The following is a 17,072-nucleotide window of genomic DNA, read 5'->3' on the forward strand; positions in this document are numbered from 1 at the left end:
GCATCACCTGGTGTCACAGGTTGAATCACAACCCCTCAAAATCCACATGTTGAATTCTCAACCCCCAGTTCCTTGAAATATGAATGCACTGGGAGACAGGGTCTTTAACGAGGCAATGAAGTAAAAACGAGAACATTTGGGTGGATCCCTAGGTTAGTCTCTCACTGTCTCTCTGTCTTTCTGTGTCCTTATTACAAGGAGGAAGAGGGCTGGCCTGTGGCCTAATAGTTAAGGGAGCTGGGTCCTACATGACTGATCACATGGTTCAGATCCTGGATCTGGTGGCTTGAAAAACACATCAGGAGTGTGTATACATGACCTAAATCCTACAGATAGAAAAGTGGAGGAAAAAGGATTGTGGCATGACCACACCCCATCATGGGGTACTTTCTCCTTTCTGTCTCTTTCTGGCAAGCACGTGTGCCCTCTGAAAAAATAAGAAGAAGAAAAAAAATGTAAGAGAAAGAGCTACCGGGGTACATGCACAGGGAGGGGACCATGGGAAGAAGCAGCCACCTGCAGGCCCAGGAGAGAGGCCTCAGAGACACCAGCCCTACAGGAAACTTGATCGTGCTCTTCCAGCCTCCAGAACTGTCAGAAAATAAATGAGTGCCATTTAAGCCCCCAGTCTATGGTGTTTCATTATGGCAGCTCGAGCAAACCAATACACTTGGAAGCTTCTATTAAGGAAAGGCAGACTGGCAGGCCCTATCCCTGACCCACTAAAATGTCAAATTTAGGGGGCGGGGGCAGAACCCAGCAAATTGTACTTTAGCAAACCCTCTAGATACCCAATAGAGGAGAAGCCATTGTGGTGCCCGGGACTGATTTCTCGCTGTCTCTCTGTTCCTCTCTGTCTTTCTGGCAAGCACATGCACCCTATAGCAAAAACCTCTCAAAATAAAAAATGTATACCTGAGACCAGTAGTTAGCATAATGGCAATGTCACTGGATTCCCATGTAGTCGACTGTGGTTCGAGTCCCGGACCCGGTGGCTTAAACTCACACCAGGCGCATGTGCGTGCGCGCCCAAGATCCTGAGAGGAGAATAGAGGAGAGGGGATTGCAGCGTGGCCATCCCCCCGGGGGTGATTTCTCATTTTCTGTCTCTCTGTCTTTCTGGTGAGCACACGTGCCCTATAGCAAAAACCTCTCAAAAAAAAAAAAAATTCACACCTGATGTGTGTGCATGCATGCCCAAGATCCCAAGAGAAGAATGAAAGAGAAGGGATTGTGGTATGGCCATCCTATCTCTCCCTCCCTCCCTCTCTCTCTCTCTCGCTCTCTCCAGTGAGCAGACACACCCTATAGCAAAATCTCCCTTAAAATAAACAAATAACAACAAAAATAAAATTAAATAATTCTTTTTTAAAAAAATAAATCTTTTATTGTACATTTTCTACCCCAAATAACTAGCATACTTCTTTCTAATAACAAGGAAATTTTGTCTCTGCTGCTAGGAAGTCTACAACCAAATGATTGTTTCTTCATTTCTTTCTTTCTTTATTTTTTTAATAAAAGAAAGAGGTGTTTGACCAGGTCTCACTGCACATGCTCCTCCTGCCCCGCTCTCAGTAAGCTAGACCTAGAGGCATACACTATCACTCCCAGCCTGCTGAGGTTGGGCTGGAAACTGAACTCAGGCCTCTTGTGCAGCCTCAGCCACACATGGGTGCACCCTACATTGGTGCTACCATAGCTAGCCCCCAAATCAGTTTCTTTCTTATTTTAAAAAATAAGTTCTTCCTGTCTCTGTATTGAGAGCTTAAGCACACTTTTTTAAAAAAAAGAATTATTTTATTTAACTTTATTTATTTTAATTTGACCAGAGAGAGACAGAGCGAGAGAGCGAGAGAGTGAGAAAGGAAGCTGCCAGGTCCAGGACTCAAACTGCGGTTGACCATGTGGGAGTGCAGCACCCTTAACCCCACGCCATTTGCTGCCTCCCCTCAATGAGTTTCTTAATCCCAGCCCTTAGAGTACTTTGGCTCTTCCTGTTTTTATTTCATATTGCACATATATCCTCTGTGATGGTCTCTTTAATCCTTTTCAAGAAAAAAAAAAATCAGGGGGAGAAAGGAAGTGAAAGAGGAAGGAGATTAATCTCACAGCTCAGCTAATTGTCAGAGCAGCCAGCCCCGGCTTTGTAGAGTTGATCAAACTTAGTTGGTAAAGACGAATGTTCTCTTTCAATGAAGAGAACAAATTATCTGTCACTAACAAGTCCTCTTCACTCCCTTGCCTTCTCGATGGCCCCAAAGCTGTCGGTCCCTTGGGTAGTTCCCGGAGTGTGTACTCAGGGACTGTGTTAGTTGCTGAAGAGTTAGGACAGTTACAGAAGGCCCTGTCAGTTACAGAAGGCCCTGTCAGTTACAGAAGGCCCTGTCAGCCCTGGCTGTGGACAAGAACGTCATCCTATAGGCAAGACAGCAGTAGGACCAGATTGACATTCCGTTTTTGTTCTTTTCTTTGTTTTTTTAGGTTTTTGCCATAGGGCATGTGTACTCACTGGAGAGAGACAGAGAGAGATAGTGAGAGGGCAAGTGAGAAATCACCTCTGGGGTGATGTCCACACCTGAATCCCTTCTCCATTCTCCTCTTGGGATTTTGGGCACACACACTCACATGCACCCATTGTGATTTTCATGCCATTGGGTCTGAAGCTCGAACTGCAATCGGCCACATGGGAGTCTGTTGCCTTATCCACCATGCCTCCTACTGGCCCCACAGTTCGTATTTCTTTAAGTTCGAAGTTACTGTTTCCCTGATCGTAATTCTAACAAGTTGTTGGCCTTGTGAACAAACATGGTGATCTCCAGAACAGCTGAGGCCGCCATCAGAAATCTTTCCTGCTCCATCTTAGCATTGCAGCAAAGGATTCCTGTCTTCCCTCTGACCTGTCCTGGGTGCCCCTTAATCCAGGCTTCTTTTCTGTTGTTGTTTTGTTTGTTTTAGGATTTTGCTATAGGGTACATACACTTGCCAGAGAGAGAAGAGAGAAGGAAAGTGAAAAATCACCCCCTTCCCCCGGGGGAGGATGGCCACACCACAATCCGTTTTCCTCCATTCTCCTCTCAGGATTTTAGGCACACACACACAAATGTGCCCGGTGTGATTTTTCAAGCTGCCAGATCCAGGACTTGAACTGTGGTTGACCATGTGAGAGCCAGTGCCTTCACCACTCCTCCACCCGTTGGCCCCAATCCAGGCTTCTTAACCTAAAATCCCAGGCACCCTCAGTGCTCCCGGGGGTCTGGAGCTCCATATATGAAATAATTTTGTGATTTTATTTCATTAATCATCTTTTGCAAAAGTTAGAGCATTTTCGGATTATCAGGCCCTTCCTTAATACCCTAGTCCAGCTACGTGGAATCCTGGTAGTGGACTCGCAATGGTCTCAGTAGCACCACAGAGTTCCATTTTTAATTTAATTTAATTTAATTTAATTTTCCATGTGTTTTTAAATGATCGTGCAGGTGTGTGCTCACGACTGAGAAAGAGAGAGAGAAGCACCCTCCACAGGGTCTCGTCACACCAGAACTCCCAGCCCTCCATTTCCTGAGGGTCTCAGGCCCCCACACACGACCCGGGATAGTTTCAGGCTGACCTGGGGGTGCGAACCCACAGTCAGCCGTGTGGCTTCCAGCCTCCCAGTCTAGTGTCCTACAGACTGTACCACCTGGCTGGGCCATGGCTCCATGTGGAGTATCTTGGGCTTATAAGAAACAGGCAGAAACAGGACATGTACAAGTGATGACCTTATTCCTGGTCAAGGTCAGATGAAGTTCCAGGTCCTGGGTTTACGAGGGATGAGAAAGGGGTGGGATCTGCATGGAGCCAGTAGAGGAAGAAGACTGTTCTCCCAAGTGCCCCAGAGCCGTCCGCGAGTGCTCGCCTCCACATCCCCAGCAGGTTTAGGTCAGTGAAACAACGTCGCCCATCACATGGATGGTGTTCATTTGAACAGTTGCATTTGTGGTGGTCTTGTATTTATATTACCTGCCTTTGTGCATATTTTATAACACAGATTGGATCATCTGGGAAGTCGTGACTCATTTTTGCATAGAAACACACAAGAAAGCAAGTCAGGACTTTACCAACCACCGAACAGTTTTGATCATTTAAGTCAGCGCTCATTTTAAAATAAAAAATTATTTAAAAAATTAAAAATATATTTTTAAAATATTCAACACTGAGGCCAGCAGGTGGTATGATGACTAAAGTGCTGGATCCCACATGGCCAACTCTGTGGTTCGATTCCTGGATCCAGCCTACTGCCGGGCACGTGCATGTCTGTGTGCAAAATCCCAAGTGGAGAATGGAGGAGAAGGAACTGCAGCATGGCCACTCCCCCTCCGGGGGTGATTTCTTACTTTCCCTGGGGTGATTTCTTACTTCCCCTCCATCTGTCTGTCTCTGTCCTGCTCCAGTGAGTGTACGTGCCCTATGGCAAACATCTGAAAATAAAGTAAAATAAAATAAACACCAAGGTCCAGACAGAGTCTTCCCCTGAGCAGAGGCCCGGCCATGTGTCAGATTTGAGACACACTCACTTGCCCTGTGCCCCAATCTTCCTGGGGAAAGCGTGGTGGCCACATTGTGGCAGGTGCACCATTTGCCTGCTCAACTGCTGTGGAAAAGAAGGAAATGGAAGAGACAGACATCTCAAATGCTGCATGTCAAGGCCCTCCTGAGTTATTTCTGCCTCTGTAATTGCACGTAAAATAACACCGTGGTATCGTTTCCATTTTTCCTGCCTTCCTGGTCCTGACTGCAATATTAACTGACATGCTACCTCCCAGGGGATTCAGAAGGCCCGGAAATTGTCTCCAATTGAAAAGAGCTAGTCGGGGGAAGGGGAGGTCCCCTTGTTCCCCCACTCACCTTAGTAATTTATTGCCTCCAAAATAGTCCTTAGCAATTCAAATGGCAAAATTGATGGGGTCCGTTCCCTTCCTAGTCCCTCCATTTCCTTTAGGATGACTTCTCTTTCCTTTTCTTTTTCTTTCTTTCTTTCTTTCTTTCTTTCTTTCTTTCTTTCTTTTTCTTTCTTTCTCCTTTCTTTCTTTCTTTTTTTTTTAATGTTGTTCCCTAATACTCATAAGGTGATGAATACATCTGCTGAGAAGTCAGAAATTGCAAAGGTCAGAGTTTTTCTATTCAAAATAAATATTAATTGAATTCAGTGACCTAGTGCTGACCTGCAGCAAAATGACAAAGCTGACAAAATTTGTCTTTGAGATTCCTGGCCTTCTTTTGTAGGTTTTTTTTTTTTCTTCTTCTTCTTCCATAAAAGAATGCATACATATTAACCACCCTATGTCTGCAGCGCCTTGTCCAAATCTTACTGGGGTCCATCTTGCTTATTAAACATTGAACCCTGTTGTGCTGGATTCCCTCATCACTCCTCTCAGGGTTGGAGGTACTATCCTCATTTTACAAATAAAGGAACAGAGGCCCAGAAGATTAAGTCTCTGACCCAGGATCAAGCCTGCAGTCTTCTGAGTTCAAATCTCATCCTCTTCCTTCTCCCTAGTTCCCTAGCACAGTTTGCTTATTCTGCTATGTAAAAATATTCTTGTGGGGGACAGCAGGTGGTGTGGTGGTTAAGGTACTGGATTCCCACATGCCCAACTGTGGTTCGAGTCCCAGACCTGGCAGGTTGCTTTCTCACTTTCCATCCTTCTGTCTCTTTCTCACTGGTGAGCACACATGTCCTATAGCAAAATTGTAAAGTAATAACAATAATAAATTAAATTAAGTAAATAATTCTTTAAAAAATATTACTGTCTATAATGTTATCTTCTCTTACACATTTATTCCTTAGTATCAGCTTGCTCAGAGTTACAGATTAAATGCTCGACTGCTGTATTAGGTTCCTAGGCTGCCATAACAAATGCCCACAAACTGGCTGCTAAAAACAACCCAAGTTTCATCTCTCACAGTTCTGGAGGGGAGAAGTCTGACATCAAATGTTGGCAGGGCTATGCTCTCTCTGAAGGCTCTAGGAATGATCCTTCTTTGCCTCTTCCTGGCTTCTGGTGGTTGCCAGCAATCCTTAGCATCCCTTGGCTTGTAGACACCGCGTCGCAGCTTCTAACTCCTCACATGGTATTCTCCTTCCATGGTTCTGTGGCTTTGCTTTCTCATTTGAAGATTCTAGCCATTGGTTTAGGTACCACCCACACCAGTGTGACCTTATGTTAGCTAATGTCTGCAGAAACCCTGTTTCCTAATAAAGTCACAGTCTGAGCTCTGGGTGGACATATGTTTGGCAGGGGATACTATTCATCCCAGTACAGCCCCTATTAAAGGACTTTCTGCTATCCATGAACAGTCGGGAAGTTTCTTTAGCTACAGAAGGGCCTTTCTACCTACATATCAAGCTTCCCTATTAACTAATTCATACAGCCACTCAGCAAACATTTATTAAGTACCTGCTATTTGGTTGGCACTTTTGCAAGTACTGGAGATATAGCTGTGGAAAGGTGCACTTACATTCAATAGGGAGAGCACTCTAGGCCATTATGGTGTAAAAAGCTTGAGATCTGGAATCCTAAGATGTGGTTCGAGTCCCAGTTCTGCTTCTCACAGAAGTACTTACCTGGGGCATTTAGACAGCCTGTCTCAGCCTGTTTCCCCATTGACAGGAGGGAGATGCTGAGACCAGCACAGCTTAAAAGATGTTGGAAGGATCTCCCTGTGATAATGATCAAGGAAGCGCTCAGCACATCACTCTCTTCGTGTGTTGATGCGTCTCACAGATTCGCAGCCATAAAACAGGGATTATAGTAATACCTACTCCTCGAGTTATTGACTGCATCAAATACATTAATTCGTGTAATGCATTTCAAGCAGTACCTAGCATACAATGTGCACTCTCTCAATAAATGTCAGGTATTATGAAGGTACTTCAAAAAGTTTGTGGAAGAATGGAATTAAAGTATGAGTTTATGTTGGTACAAAAAAATGTTTAAATCCATGTGCAGTTTTTTGAATAATGTGCATTTCTGTGAACTTTTTGAAAGCCCTTCAAATTATCATCCTAATACACATTGCACATGAGGGAAATTAGGAAATTCTGCAGCTTGTCTTCTGTATTTCTTGGCATATTCCAGTCGCACTTATAAAGAGTTCAAAGGTAACATCACTAGAGATTTGGGTTGATGAGTGCTCACTGTTCCTGGGTATCGTGTCCTTGTAGAAAAATTTCAGCAAGGTAAAGGAATGCAAAGGCTCAGACATTGAGGAAGAACATTCTGGAAGATTCTCTGTGGGTCTCAGAACACATGACCAATTGCTGGGAATCCAAAAGGAACTGGGCTCTCCTCAACATTAAAGATAACCAAGACTCCAGGGACCAGCAGATGGCATAATGGTTATGTTGCTGGACTCCAACTTGGCCGACCGTGGCTCAAGTCCCAGACCTGGAGGCTTGAAACTCACTCCAGGCACCTGTGCATGCATGCCCCAAATCCCAAGAGGACATTGGAGGAGAAGGGATTACAGCATGGCCATTCCCCCGGGGGATGATTTCTTGCTTTCTGTCTCTCTGTCTCTCTCTTTCTCTCTGTCACTTCAGAAAGCATACATGCTCTATAACAAAAATCTATCCCCCAAAAAAGATAGCCAAGACCCAGCAATCAAATAACTAACTGCCTTATTATTATTATTATTATTATTATTATTTCTTTTTTGTTTTTAAGTTAACTTTTTAAACAGGTTATTAATTTATTTCTTCCCTGAGAGGAAGGGAGAGGGCACTCCCAACAGGGTCTTCATGCCATAATCCACCCCCAGCCTCAGCCAGCCAGAATCATGGGCATTTACAGAGGAGACCTCAGGGCACAAGCGTGGGACCTTCCCACATGGCCTCAGCATCACAGACTATCGCATTCACTGCCCACGCACTACCACAGCTGGCTTTACCTCCTCTTTCTACAGAGAAATCAGGCAGAGTCAAGAGAGGGAAGAAAGGAAGGAACGATACTGACGGTGTGTCCACTAATTTAGGCCTTCTCACAAGTTCGTTCCCTGTAGTCCCCACGCCAGTCCAATAAGGAGTGTGAGTGATCATCTCCACCGTGTAGGCGAGGATTCAGGCTCCACACTTGGATCAGACTGATACGGAAACTGGATCATGTGACTTAGTAGCCCAGGCTTCTCTGCACACGGATTATTGTTCTGCCCTGTATAGTGGAGATACGCTTGTTGACTGGTCACATTTTTTTTCTTTTTTTGAGAGGTTTTTGCTATAGGGCACGTGTGCTCATCAGAAAGAGAGAGAGAGACAGAGAGACAGAATGTGAAAAATTTCCCCCTGGGGTTATGGCCATGTCGCAATCCCTTCTTCTCCATTCTCCTCTCGGGATCTTGGGCACGCACGCACTCGCGCCTGGCGTGAGTTTAAGCCACCAGGTCCGGGACTCGAACTGTGGTCGACCACGTGGGAGTCCAGTGACATAGCCATTATGCCAACTGCTGGTCCAGACTGGTCACATTTAACCTGTGAATAACTGAAGGTCAGTAAGTTATCAGTTATTCCCCATTTGGGAACCCCTCCCCCCCCAGATCAGCTCAGGTCTTCCAAGTGGAAACTTAAAATGTGTATGGTACCCTTGCTTCTCTGGGCTCTTGCTGATGGTCTTGGCATCATATCCCAGACACCCTTTCCAGCTGTGCTGCTTCAGTTATTCATTGCTGAGTTACAGCCACTCCCAAGGTTAGTGGCTTAAAACAGCAGAGATTATTGTTTGCCACAGTTCCATGGCTAGGCAATCGTTCAGTTCTGCTGGTCTCACCTGGCTTTTTTCACACAGCTATGGTCTCCGAGAGGTGCTGGCCATTGCCTGGGCTGCCTCGGTCCTCCTCCTCCTCCTCCTCCAAGAGGTTAGATGGGGGTTTTTCATAGCACGGCTATCTCAGGACAGCATTCCGAGAGAGTGGAGAATAGGAATCACAGGACTTCATGGTCTCCAGAACTTGATCCTCGCTTCTACCACAGCCTGCTAGTCAGAGCAGGTCACAGCCAGCCCACATTGAAGGGCTGGAGAAGTGGTCTCTACTTGATGGGAGGAGCGATCAAGGTCAGATTGCAAAGAGGATGCATGTCAAAGGCAGTAACAGCTTCTTCCAGATTCTCTTCAGTTATCCCTGAGGCTCCAGCAGTGAGGGAATCACCTGCTATTCACACATAGACTTTTCTTTTTAAGAATTATTTTATTTAACTTTATTTATTTATTTTTGACTAGAGAAGACCAGAGTGAGAGACAGAGAAGGAAAGTGAAAAAGCAAGCCTCTAGGTCCGGGACTCGAACCACAGCCGGCCACGTGGGAGTCCAGCATCCTTAACCACCAAGCCACCTGCCAGCCCCACTTACATAGGCTTTTCAAGGCATCAGCCCCCTGTCTTGGCTTGCTTCCTCCCCTGAGTATGAGCATTTCCAGTGGTAATAGCGTCTAGTTCAATGACTAAGAAGATTTGAGGAAACGGACTTAAATCACATGTGAAGGTGCCTCATCCAGAGGAGCTCTGTAGTCACACTGTCGGCTGTTGGCAATGGTCACCATCACCCTCGTCACCATCATTGTCACCCCGAGGGCAGAGAGGAGGCAGGCACAGAGCTCTCTAATGCAGGTGCCATGGCTTCCTCTGCTGGCCCCCGGAGTATCCTCGGTCCCCCATAAACTCATCAGTGTTCCTCATTTAGCCCCATCCCCGTTGCCCCGTGCATGTTTTAGGGTAAATGGTGCAGATGGTGGTTCAGCATTGGAAGGGCAGTGCCAGCCCTGGGCTCTACTGACTTGGTGGTTGGAGGATTTCACTGATCCCCTGCATGCCCAGGACTCAAGGCCACCCACAGTCTGGCCTGTAGGAGGCGGTGGCTTGGTGACTCTGTCCCTATGAGGCAAGTGGCCACAGGATTTGAGGAAACAGTCACGAAGACTGGGGTATTGTGCAGCAAAGGACACTCAGTGCTGTGGGTGTTCAGAGGGGGACTGATGGCTTCTACTTGCATGGCTGGGCAGTGTATTGGGCCCTGAGGCACTGTCAAGTCTGTAGCAGCAGAGAAGGCAGGGGGTGGGGGCATCCCAGGCTCAGTGCAGGCAATGCTTGGGCCAAAAAGAGAAGAATGGGGACCTACAGATGGCGTAATGGTTCTGTTGCTAGACTCCCACATAGTCGATTGCAGTTTGAGTCCCAGGCCCAGCAGCTTAAAACTCACTCCAGGTGCATGTGTGGGCGTGCCTAAGGTATCGAGAGGAGAATGGAAGAGAAGGGATTGCCATGTGGCCTTCCTCCCTGGATGGTCATGTCCTTCTTTCTGTCTCTCTATCTCTCTGCTGAGCACACACACCCTATAGCAAAAATCTCTTAGGAAAAAATAAAAAGGGCAGAAGGTTGTGAAGGGTCAAGGAGTGGGAATGAGGCTGGAAAAGTGGGCTACTACTGGGCCACAGAGAACCCCAAAATACACACATATGAATGTCTCTGTTCTCAGGAACAGGAAGCACACAGGACTCCACATCATCTGTGACTCCAGAGTAGCTATTCCTTAGCCCTATGCCCTCCTCCTCACTCTTCCGTAACTTTGACCACAGTGAACATTAAATTCCCTTTATACGAAAGAAGGGCCGTGTTGCGTGTTGACGAGTGATCGCTGGCAGGCAGTGCTGAGCGAACAGTAGGGTGTCAGCACTTCCCGAAGGTCCCTAGTCTCCCACCCAGTGTTGGAGGCCAGGGTGTGGCAGACCAGGACAGAGCGGTCTGGTGTTTGCTCTTCTCTATGGACTGGGAGGACTGGTTTAGACTAGAATGGTAAATGGTGGTCTTCAAGGAGTGACTTCTGTCCTTAGTGTTCAAAGGAGCACCCACATCGCCCTTGCATTTCCCTAGGCTGCTAGCCCTCCACCCTGGTGCCTCCTGGACTGTGACCATGTGGGGTCTGTCTCCTGACAGTGCTGAGCGGAGCACTTTGCACATTGTAAGCTCTGAATGCCTCTTAGCATGGATGGCTCAATGACCTGCTGGTGGCCAGGTGGGAATGGTCTAGACACATTCTGAGGTCTTCTTCCTCTTGTGTCCCCTCTGCAGCTGGAGCTCTCAAACACCGCAGTCCTGCACCAGATGAGGCGGGACCAGGTGACAGACACCTGCCGAGCCAACAGCGCAATGAGCCGCAAGCGGCGGGTGCTGACCCCCAACGACCTGAAGCACTTGGTGGTGGACGAGGACCACGAGCTCATTTACTGCTACGTGCCCAAGGTGGCCTGTACCAACTGGAAGCGGCTCATGATGGTCCTGACGGGGCGCGGGAAATACAGCGACCCCATGGAGATCCCGGCGAATGAGGCCCATGTCTCGGCCAACCTGAAGACACTGAACCAGTACAGCATCCCAGAGATCAACCACCGCTTGAAAAGCTACATGAAGTTCCTGTTTGTGCGGGAGCCCTTCGAGAGGCTGGTGTCGGCCTACCGCAACAAGTTCACCCAGAAGTACAACACCTCCTTCCACAAGCGATACGGCACCAAGATCATCAAGCGCCAGCGCAAGAACGCCACCCAGGAGGCCCTGCGCAAAGGGGACGATGTCAAGTTCGAGGAGTTCGTGGCCTATCTCATCGACCCCCACACCCAGCGGGAGGAGCCGTTCAACGAACACTGGCAGACCGTCTACTCCCTCTGCCACCCCTGCCACATCCACTACGACCTCGTGGGCAAGTACGAGACACTGGAAGAGGATTCTAATTACGTCCTGCAGCTGGCAGGAGTGGGCAGCTACCTGAAGTTCCCCACCTATGCCAAGTCTACGAGAACTACTGATGAAATGACCACAGAATTCTTCCAGAACATCAGCTCAGAGCACCAAACGCAGCTGTACGAAGTCTACAAACTCGATTTTTTAATGTTCAATTACTCAGTGCCAAGCTACCTGAAATTGGAATAAAGGGGATGGGGAGAGGGAGAGAATCATGCTTTTTAATTTAAGATTTTTATTTGTCAAAAGAATTATATGGATATTGGGTTATTTTGTAAATTAATATTTCTTCGGGGGTGATGCTGCGAGCAGCATAGTGAGAATTATTTAAAATCCTTGGTGGGGAAGGACAGCTGTCTTTGCAGGGGAATGGGATGGGTTGTCCTTGTCTTTGAAGTGAATACTGCAACACTGTTTCAAAGGTTTCCTTGTGTTCTGGTGACTTCCATGAACTGCGTATTCCATAAATTCTAGTTAATATTATTTATAGTTATTTAACATCGTCTCTGTATAGATCTCTTTTTGTGGCAGCAAAATTCTAATGTCTTTCCAGAACAAATCTATGTTTCATGCTTTGCTCGCTACAGCTCATTTGGGGGCATGAATGTTCTTACTCTCCTCTCATGGAGTTGTGCGATGACAGCCATTGTGATGTGTACCGATGCCACCATTCTTGAAATTATGCTAAAAATAAGTAGGCTGCTGTCGCACTTAGAAAGCATCTTTGCGAGGGACTAATTCCAAACCAATTTCAATCGACCTGAAAGTCCCTTGCACTAAAGAAATGTGATTTTTTTTAAACACAAGGAGAGAGCTGATTATAGCAATTTTGGTCACCAGAATTAGCAGTCTGATAGAATAGGCTTTTTTTTTACAGAATTTTTTAACTGGCAGTGCCAGTTGTGGTGAAGGGGACGTGGCTATTGCTTTATAGTCAACAAATATTTATTGAGCATCTGCTATACCGTAGGCCCCATAAAGCATTGAACAAACCCAATAGTCTTGCCCTCGAGAAGCTTTCCACAGACACAGAGCATCCAGCTCGACAGTGAGCGAAGCCCTGGTATTCATGGACTTTATGTGAGGTTGGGACTATTCATGAGTGATCCCAGAAGGTCCCCTAAAAATTTGCATTTTTTTATGGTCCAAATTTGAAAACTATATGCTTGAGGCAGGCCACTTAACTTATGAGAGTCCTGAGTTCACTGCCTAACACCAGAGATGGCAGAAATGTTTCCTGTCATGTGCCCACTCCAATTTATTGGCAGTGTCTGCCTCTGAGCCGTAGAATGGATTCCTTAGGCACAGTATGGAAGAGTGCTGTGATTGATTAGTGATGTCTGCCTTGGCAAGAGATGGGGAATGCCCACGTGCCTCCTACTATCACCTCCAGCCCAATATCCACCTCCCAATGAGGAAATGTTGTTTTTCTCCTGTTTGCCCCATTAAATAGTGCAAGGCCATGGTGGGACTCACACTTGGGAATTTGTAATGGCGTGGTGTTTATACCCCTCGTGAAGTTCAAAGGTGGGCTCTCCAGGCACATGCGTGCACACATACACCCTCCCACATCCTCCAGGGGCTCCAAGGCATCAGCACCTTTGTGATAGCCATTCATGAGCAGCAAGGACACCTCCCAGATCTTTTCCTGGGAGGCTGGAAACTTCCCATTTCCTGTTCCTTGCTGATCAACACCTACACACACTTCTCATTTCCAGCCATTTGCAATGCATCTTGGTTGACGTTTGAGCCACATCTCTTACAGCTAGTGAATGAATTGGTAGCAGATACTGTATATAATAATAATAATAATATAGTTCTAATAATAGGGGAGGTGGGGAGGGGGTGTGGGTAAGTTTTGCTTTTTGTTTTGTTCTCGATGCAATATATAGTGAAGGGGGTGAGAATATTCTAAACAGACAAAAAATGAATAATTTATTCACAGAAACTATTAAAATTGTATCATAAAGCTCACAGCGAGCTCAGTGAGCAGCAGCTGCAACATCTCACCGAAGAAATTATTTTATTTAAAGGGAGTGAGATGGACACCAGAGTGGGTGGCTGAAGCTATTTATAAAATGTCATGTACTTTCTTCCAAACTCTGTCCCCTTTGTGAAGGGCACAGCAACTGTATCCTTGATGGATAGAGATTTATGCAATGTGTTTTACCAAGTAGAGTGCCAGACCTTGGCTGTCCCTGGAATTGAGGCTCTGGACCTCATTTCCACACAGGGAAACACTGTTCTCAGAAATAGGGCTTCTGCTAATCAAACAGATTGTCCAGCATTGCCTAAGATGTGTTCTACAGAACTTGGGTTCTAGGAGGCAAGTGTGCATGATGCAAAGATAAGGGCTTGTGGTCATACATCATTGGAAACCAAATTAAGTCAGTTTCCTCCCTGTAGGACTTTTCAGAGCCTTGAATGTGTGCTGTGCACTGTGAATCCTCAAAGCATCACGGACTCAGAAGGGTTTTCTGAAGTTCCATGACCCGGATACTCTCATTGTGCAGATCATCTCACAGAGCTGGTGTTCTACAGAACATACCTTGGTTAGATTGATTTAGCACGTCTGAGGTCTCCAAGGATAAAAACGGCCTCCCCAGTCCCCTCCAAACAAATCAAAGCGAACAGAAAGCCAGCACCACAGTTCCATCTGGTTTCTAGCAACAGTGGTACTTGATCCGTGAATTAAACTCGGACTTAAGTGCAGTGGTTCTTCTAATCCTGGATACTGCCACAGAGCACCATTCCAGCCCTCCCCATGGATCGGAAGGAAGTCTTGGGTGGTGTGGACAGAAAGCAGGGAGGACGGGGAGTTGTGCAGACGGCCCCGGAGCGCCTCCCTACTCCTCAAGCCTTAAAGGTTGCTCAGTGGGGGCAGACGATCTCTTGACGAGTGCTACTTCAGTTATATCCCTTAGAATTGTTCACTCTGTGCTTTTTGGTTTTTAGGAAGAAATACGTGTAGACTTGCCCAGTTGTGCGTGTCTGTGTTCATCTCTGATGGGTTGTGAGAGCTCACTCAGCCTTGTGTGCAGCCAGCCACCTTTCAACTGGCTTCTCTCTCTTAAGTGAGAAAGATTGTCCTTCAGGGGATAATGCATCCATATATTTCTGAAAAGAGAGACTTTCTCTCTCTCTCTCTCTCCTCGTGTTTTGTTTGTTATTCACATTTGATTTTCTAATGCCATAGAACTTTTTAAAAAAATGGATTCAACTGTTTTGCAGAGTGTAGAAAGTATTCTGTGTCCTTGGTTAAAGAAATCCATCAGTGAAGCGGGCCTGGAAGACGAAAGGCAGTGTTCTGTAAAAAGCAGCGTTTGGGATGCGTTCTCTTGCATGCGTAGCTGGAGAAAAGTATAGGCAGTATCCCATCTCTGAGCCACTTTTCAAAGGTGCTGCTGTGTTTTAAAAACCAGGTACAGTCAGGGTAGTATTTACCAGGACGTTCCTGCTTACTCTCTCCCTTTGGTTGGAAAACTCTAGATTATCAGCCCCAGGGTTTGACTCCTGCAGCTCCTCCTCCCCCTGCCCTCCCCAGCTGGTCTGGGGAAAAGGAATTCTGCTGACCTGCGGGGTCTCAGGGGTCTCAGAGAGGACTTTCCCTGTCGCTCTTCACCAGGTGAGCTTTGCCCTCCTGCTGTTCGGGATCTAAAGGCCACAGGAGAGCCACGGGCAGTGACAATGCCATTGGAGCAGTCCTCCTGCTGGTAAAGACATGGAAGGGCAAAATTCTAGTCCACACTACCAGAAAGTTCCAGAACAGACTCCAAGTGTGTGGGTCCATATCTGGCACACTCAGCCAGTGAGATCCAGACTAGTACTGAGATAGTGACTGTAGAAGTCGCTATTCTAGCCTGTCCAGAAGCAGAGGGACTATGCTAGCCACACCATTCTGTGCTATCCTGGTGACCAGACCCCTTCTTTGCCTACCAGTACGTCAGCAGGACTGACCACATCGCTTCCCCCCGTTCCCACCACCAGCATCCCCCGGCTTTTTCTCATCACCATCCAGTGGACTCTATCAACAGGCAACAGAACCTTCTAGAACCAGCTTGACCCTTGGCCATTAACCAGCAAATCTCATTCTGCTACTCTTTGTTAGGTACAGAGGGGGCTACCCATACTGTTATGAGCATGTCAGTATGGCATATGAACATATAATTGAACATCTTTGTGGAATGTGATTTTTTTTTACATATTTGTATGCAGTAGAGGGCCTGTTGTAGAAAACTCTCCCTGTATCTTACTGTACTGTTAAAGAAAGCTGAATTCCACATTGCCAACAAAAGCGTGAAATGTTCATGAACCTTCCTCCAGGAAAAGCCATTCAAGCCTGATTATTTTTCTAAGTAACTTCAATTAAATTGAAGGTTAAAAAAAAAAAAAAAACTTTCTGTGTATGGTTTGTTCATGGCTCATTAACAAAAGAATGTAGGGGTGGGGTGGGCCTTGTCCCTGGGCATGTGGGAGGCCCCGTTCGTGTGAATCCGAGGGTGGAAATGCGGACTGGCAGACGGTCACGGAAAAGACCACCGTAGAGTCATACCCCTTCTGTTTATTGGATGAATGGGGGATTTTCTTCATTCCATTTTTTCTATAAACTCTTTGTAGAGTGATATGTTAGAAAGCCTGCTGTGATCATGTAGTCCTACCACTTGGGCAAAAAATAAGGCGAGGACTCCCCATGGTGACCAGGCTTTGGTGACGGAACCAATATTCGAACCTAGCTGTGTGCCTTCAGAGTCCCATGCCGATGGCTCCATGCTAAGAGGTTGCACTTCGAGCCCCAAGTTTCCAATTCCACATCTGCTGCTTTTCTGATGCCCCTTACAACTTCCTTCAGATCCACGGATGGACACCTTTTAGCTTTATTGATAAAAATGATGTATTTCTATTTTTCTTACAATGAAATCATGCTCAACATTGTTTTTCTATTTTACTGTATTCTGAATTTTAAAATGTACTAACAATACAGGAGTCAGCAGATGGTGTGCAGGTTAAGGTGCTGGATCCCATGTGGCTGTGAGGTTCTAGTCCTAGACCCGGTGGCTTGAAAATCACACCAGGCATGTGTGCATGCGCATCCCCAAAATCCCAAGAAGAGAATCGAGAAGGGATTGCAATGTGGCCATCCCCCCGGGGGGTGATTTCTCTCCCCCCCCCACCTCTTACAAGTACATGCACCCTAAAACAAACAAAAGAAAAAAAGAAACTTTAATAAAATTAGAAACACATTTTAATATGAAGATACTGAGAAAGTATATCCCATTTTCAAACATGCACGTACAGTTTCTAATACGCCCCC

The 17,072-nt window shown here is 46.4% G+C and overlaps 1 protein-coding gene across 2 annotated transcripts in view; it reads left to right on the forward strand.

The window, feature by feature from the left end:
• CHST11 (carbohydrate sulfotransferase 11) overlaps positions 1–12,029 on the forward strand; it is a 321,098-nt gene extending 309,069 nt beyond the window's left edge. For both annotated transcript variants that reach the window (XM_006141427.2, XM_006141428.2), the window contains exon 3: positions 11,096–12,029. In XM_006141427.2, the coding sequence (XP_006141489.1) occupies positions 11,096–11,950 (855 nt within the window). In that variant the 3' untranslated portion in view covers positions 11,951–12,029. The remainder of the gene's footprint in view (positions 1–11,095) is intronic.
• The last annotated feature ends 5,043 nt before the right edge of the window (positions 12,030–17,072 follow it).

This window comes from Tupaia chinensis, unplaced genomic scaffold, assembly GCF_000334495.1.
Source record: "Tupaia chinensis unplaced genomic scaffold, TupChi_1.0 Scaffold000054_1, whole genome shotgun sequence".
NCBI classification, from domain to species: Eukaryota; Metazoa; Chordata; class Mammalia; order Scandentia; family Tupaiidae; genus Tupaia; species Tupaia belangeri.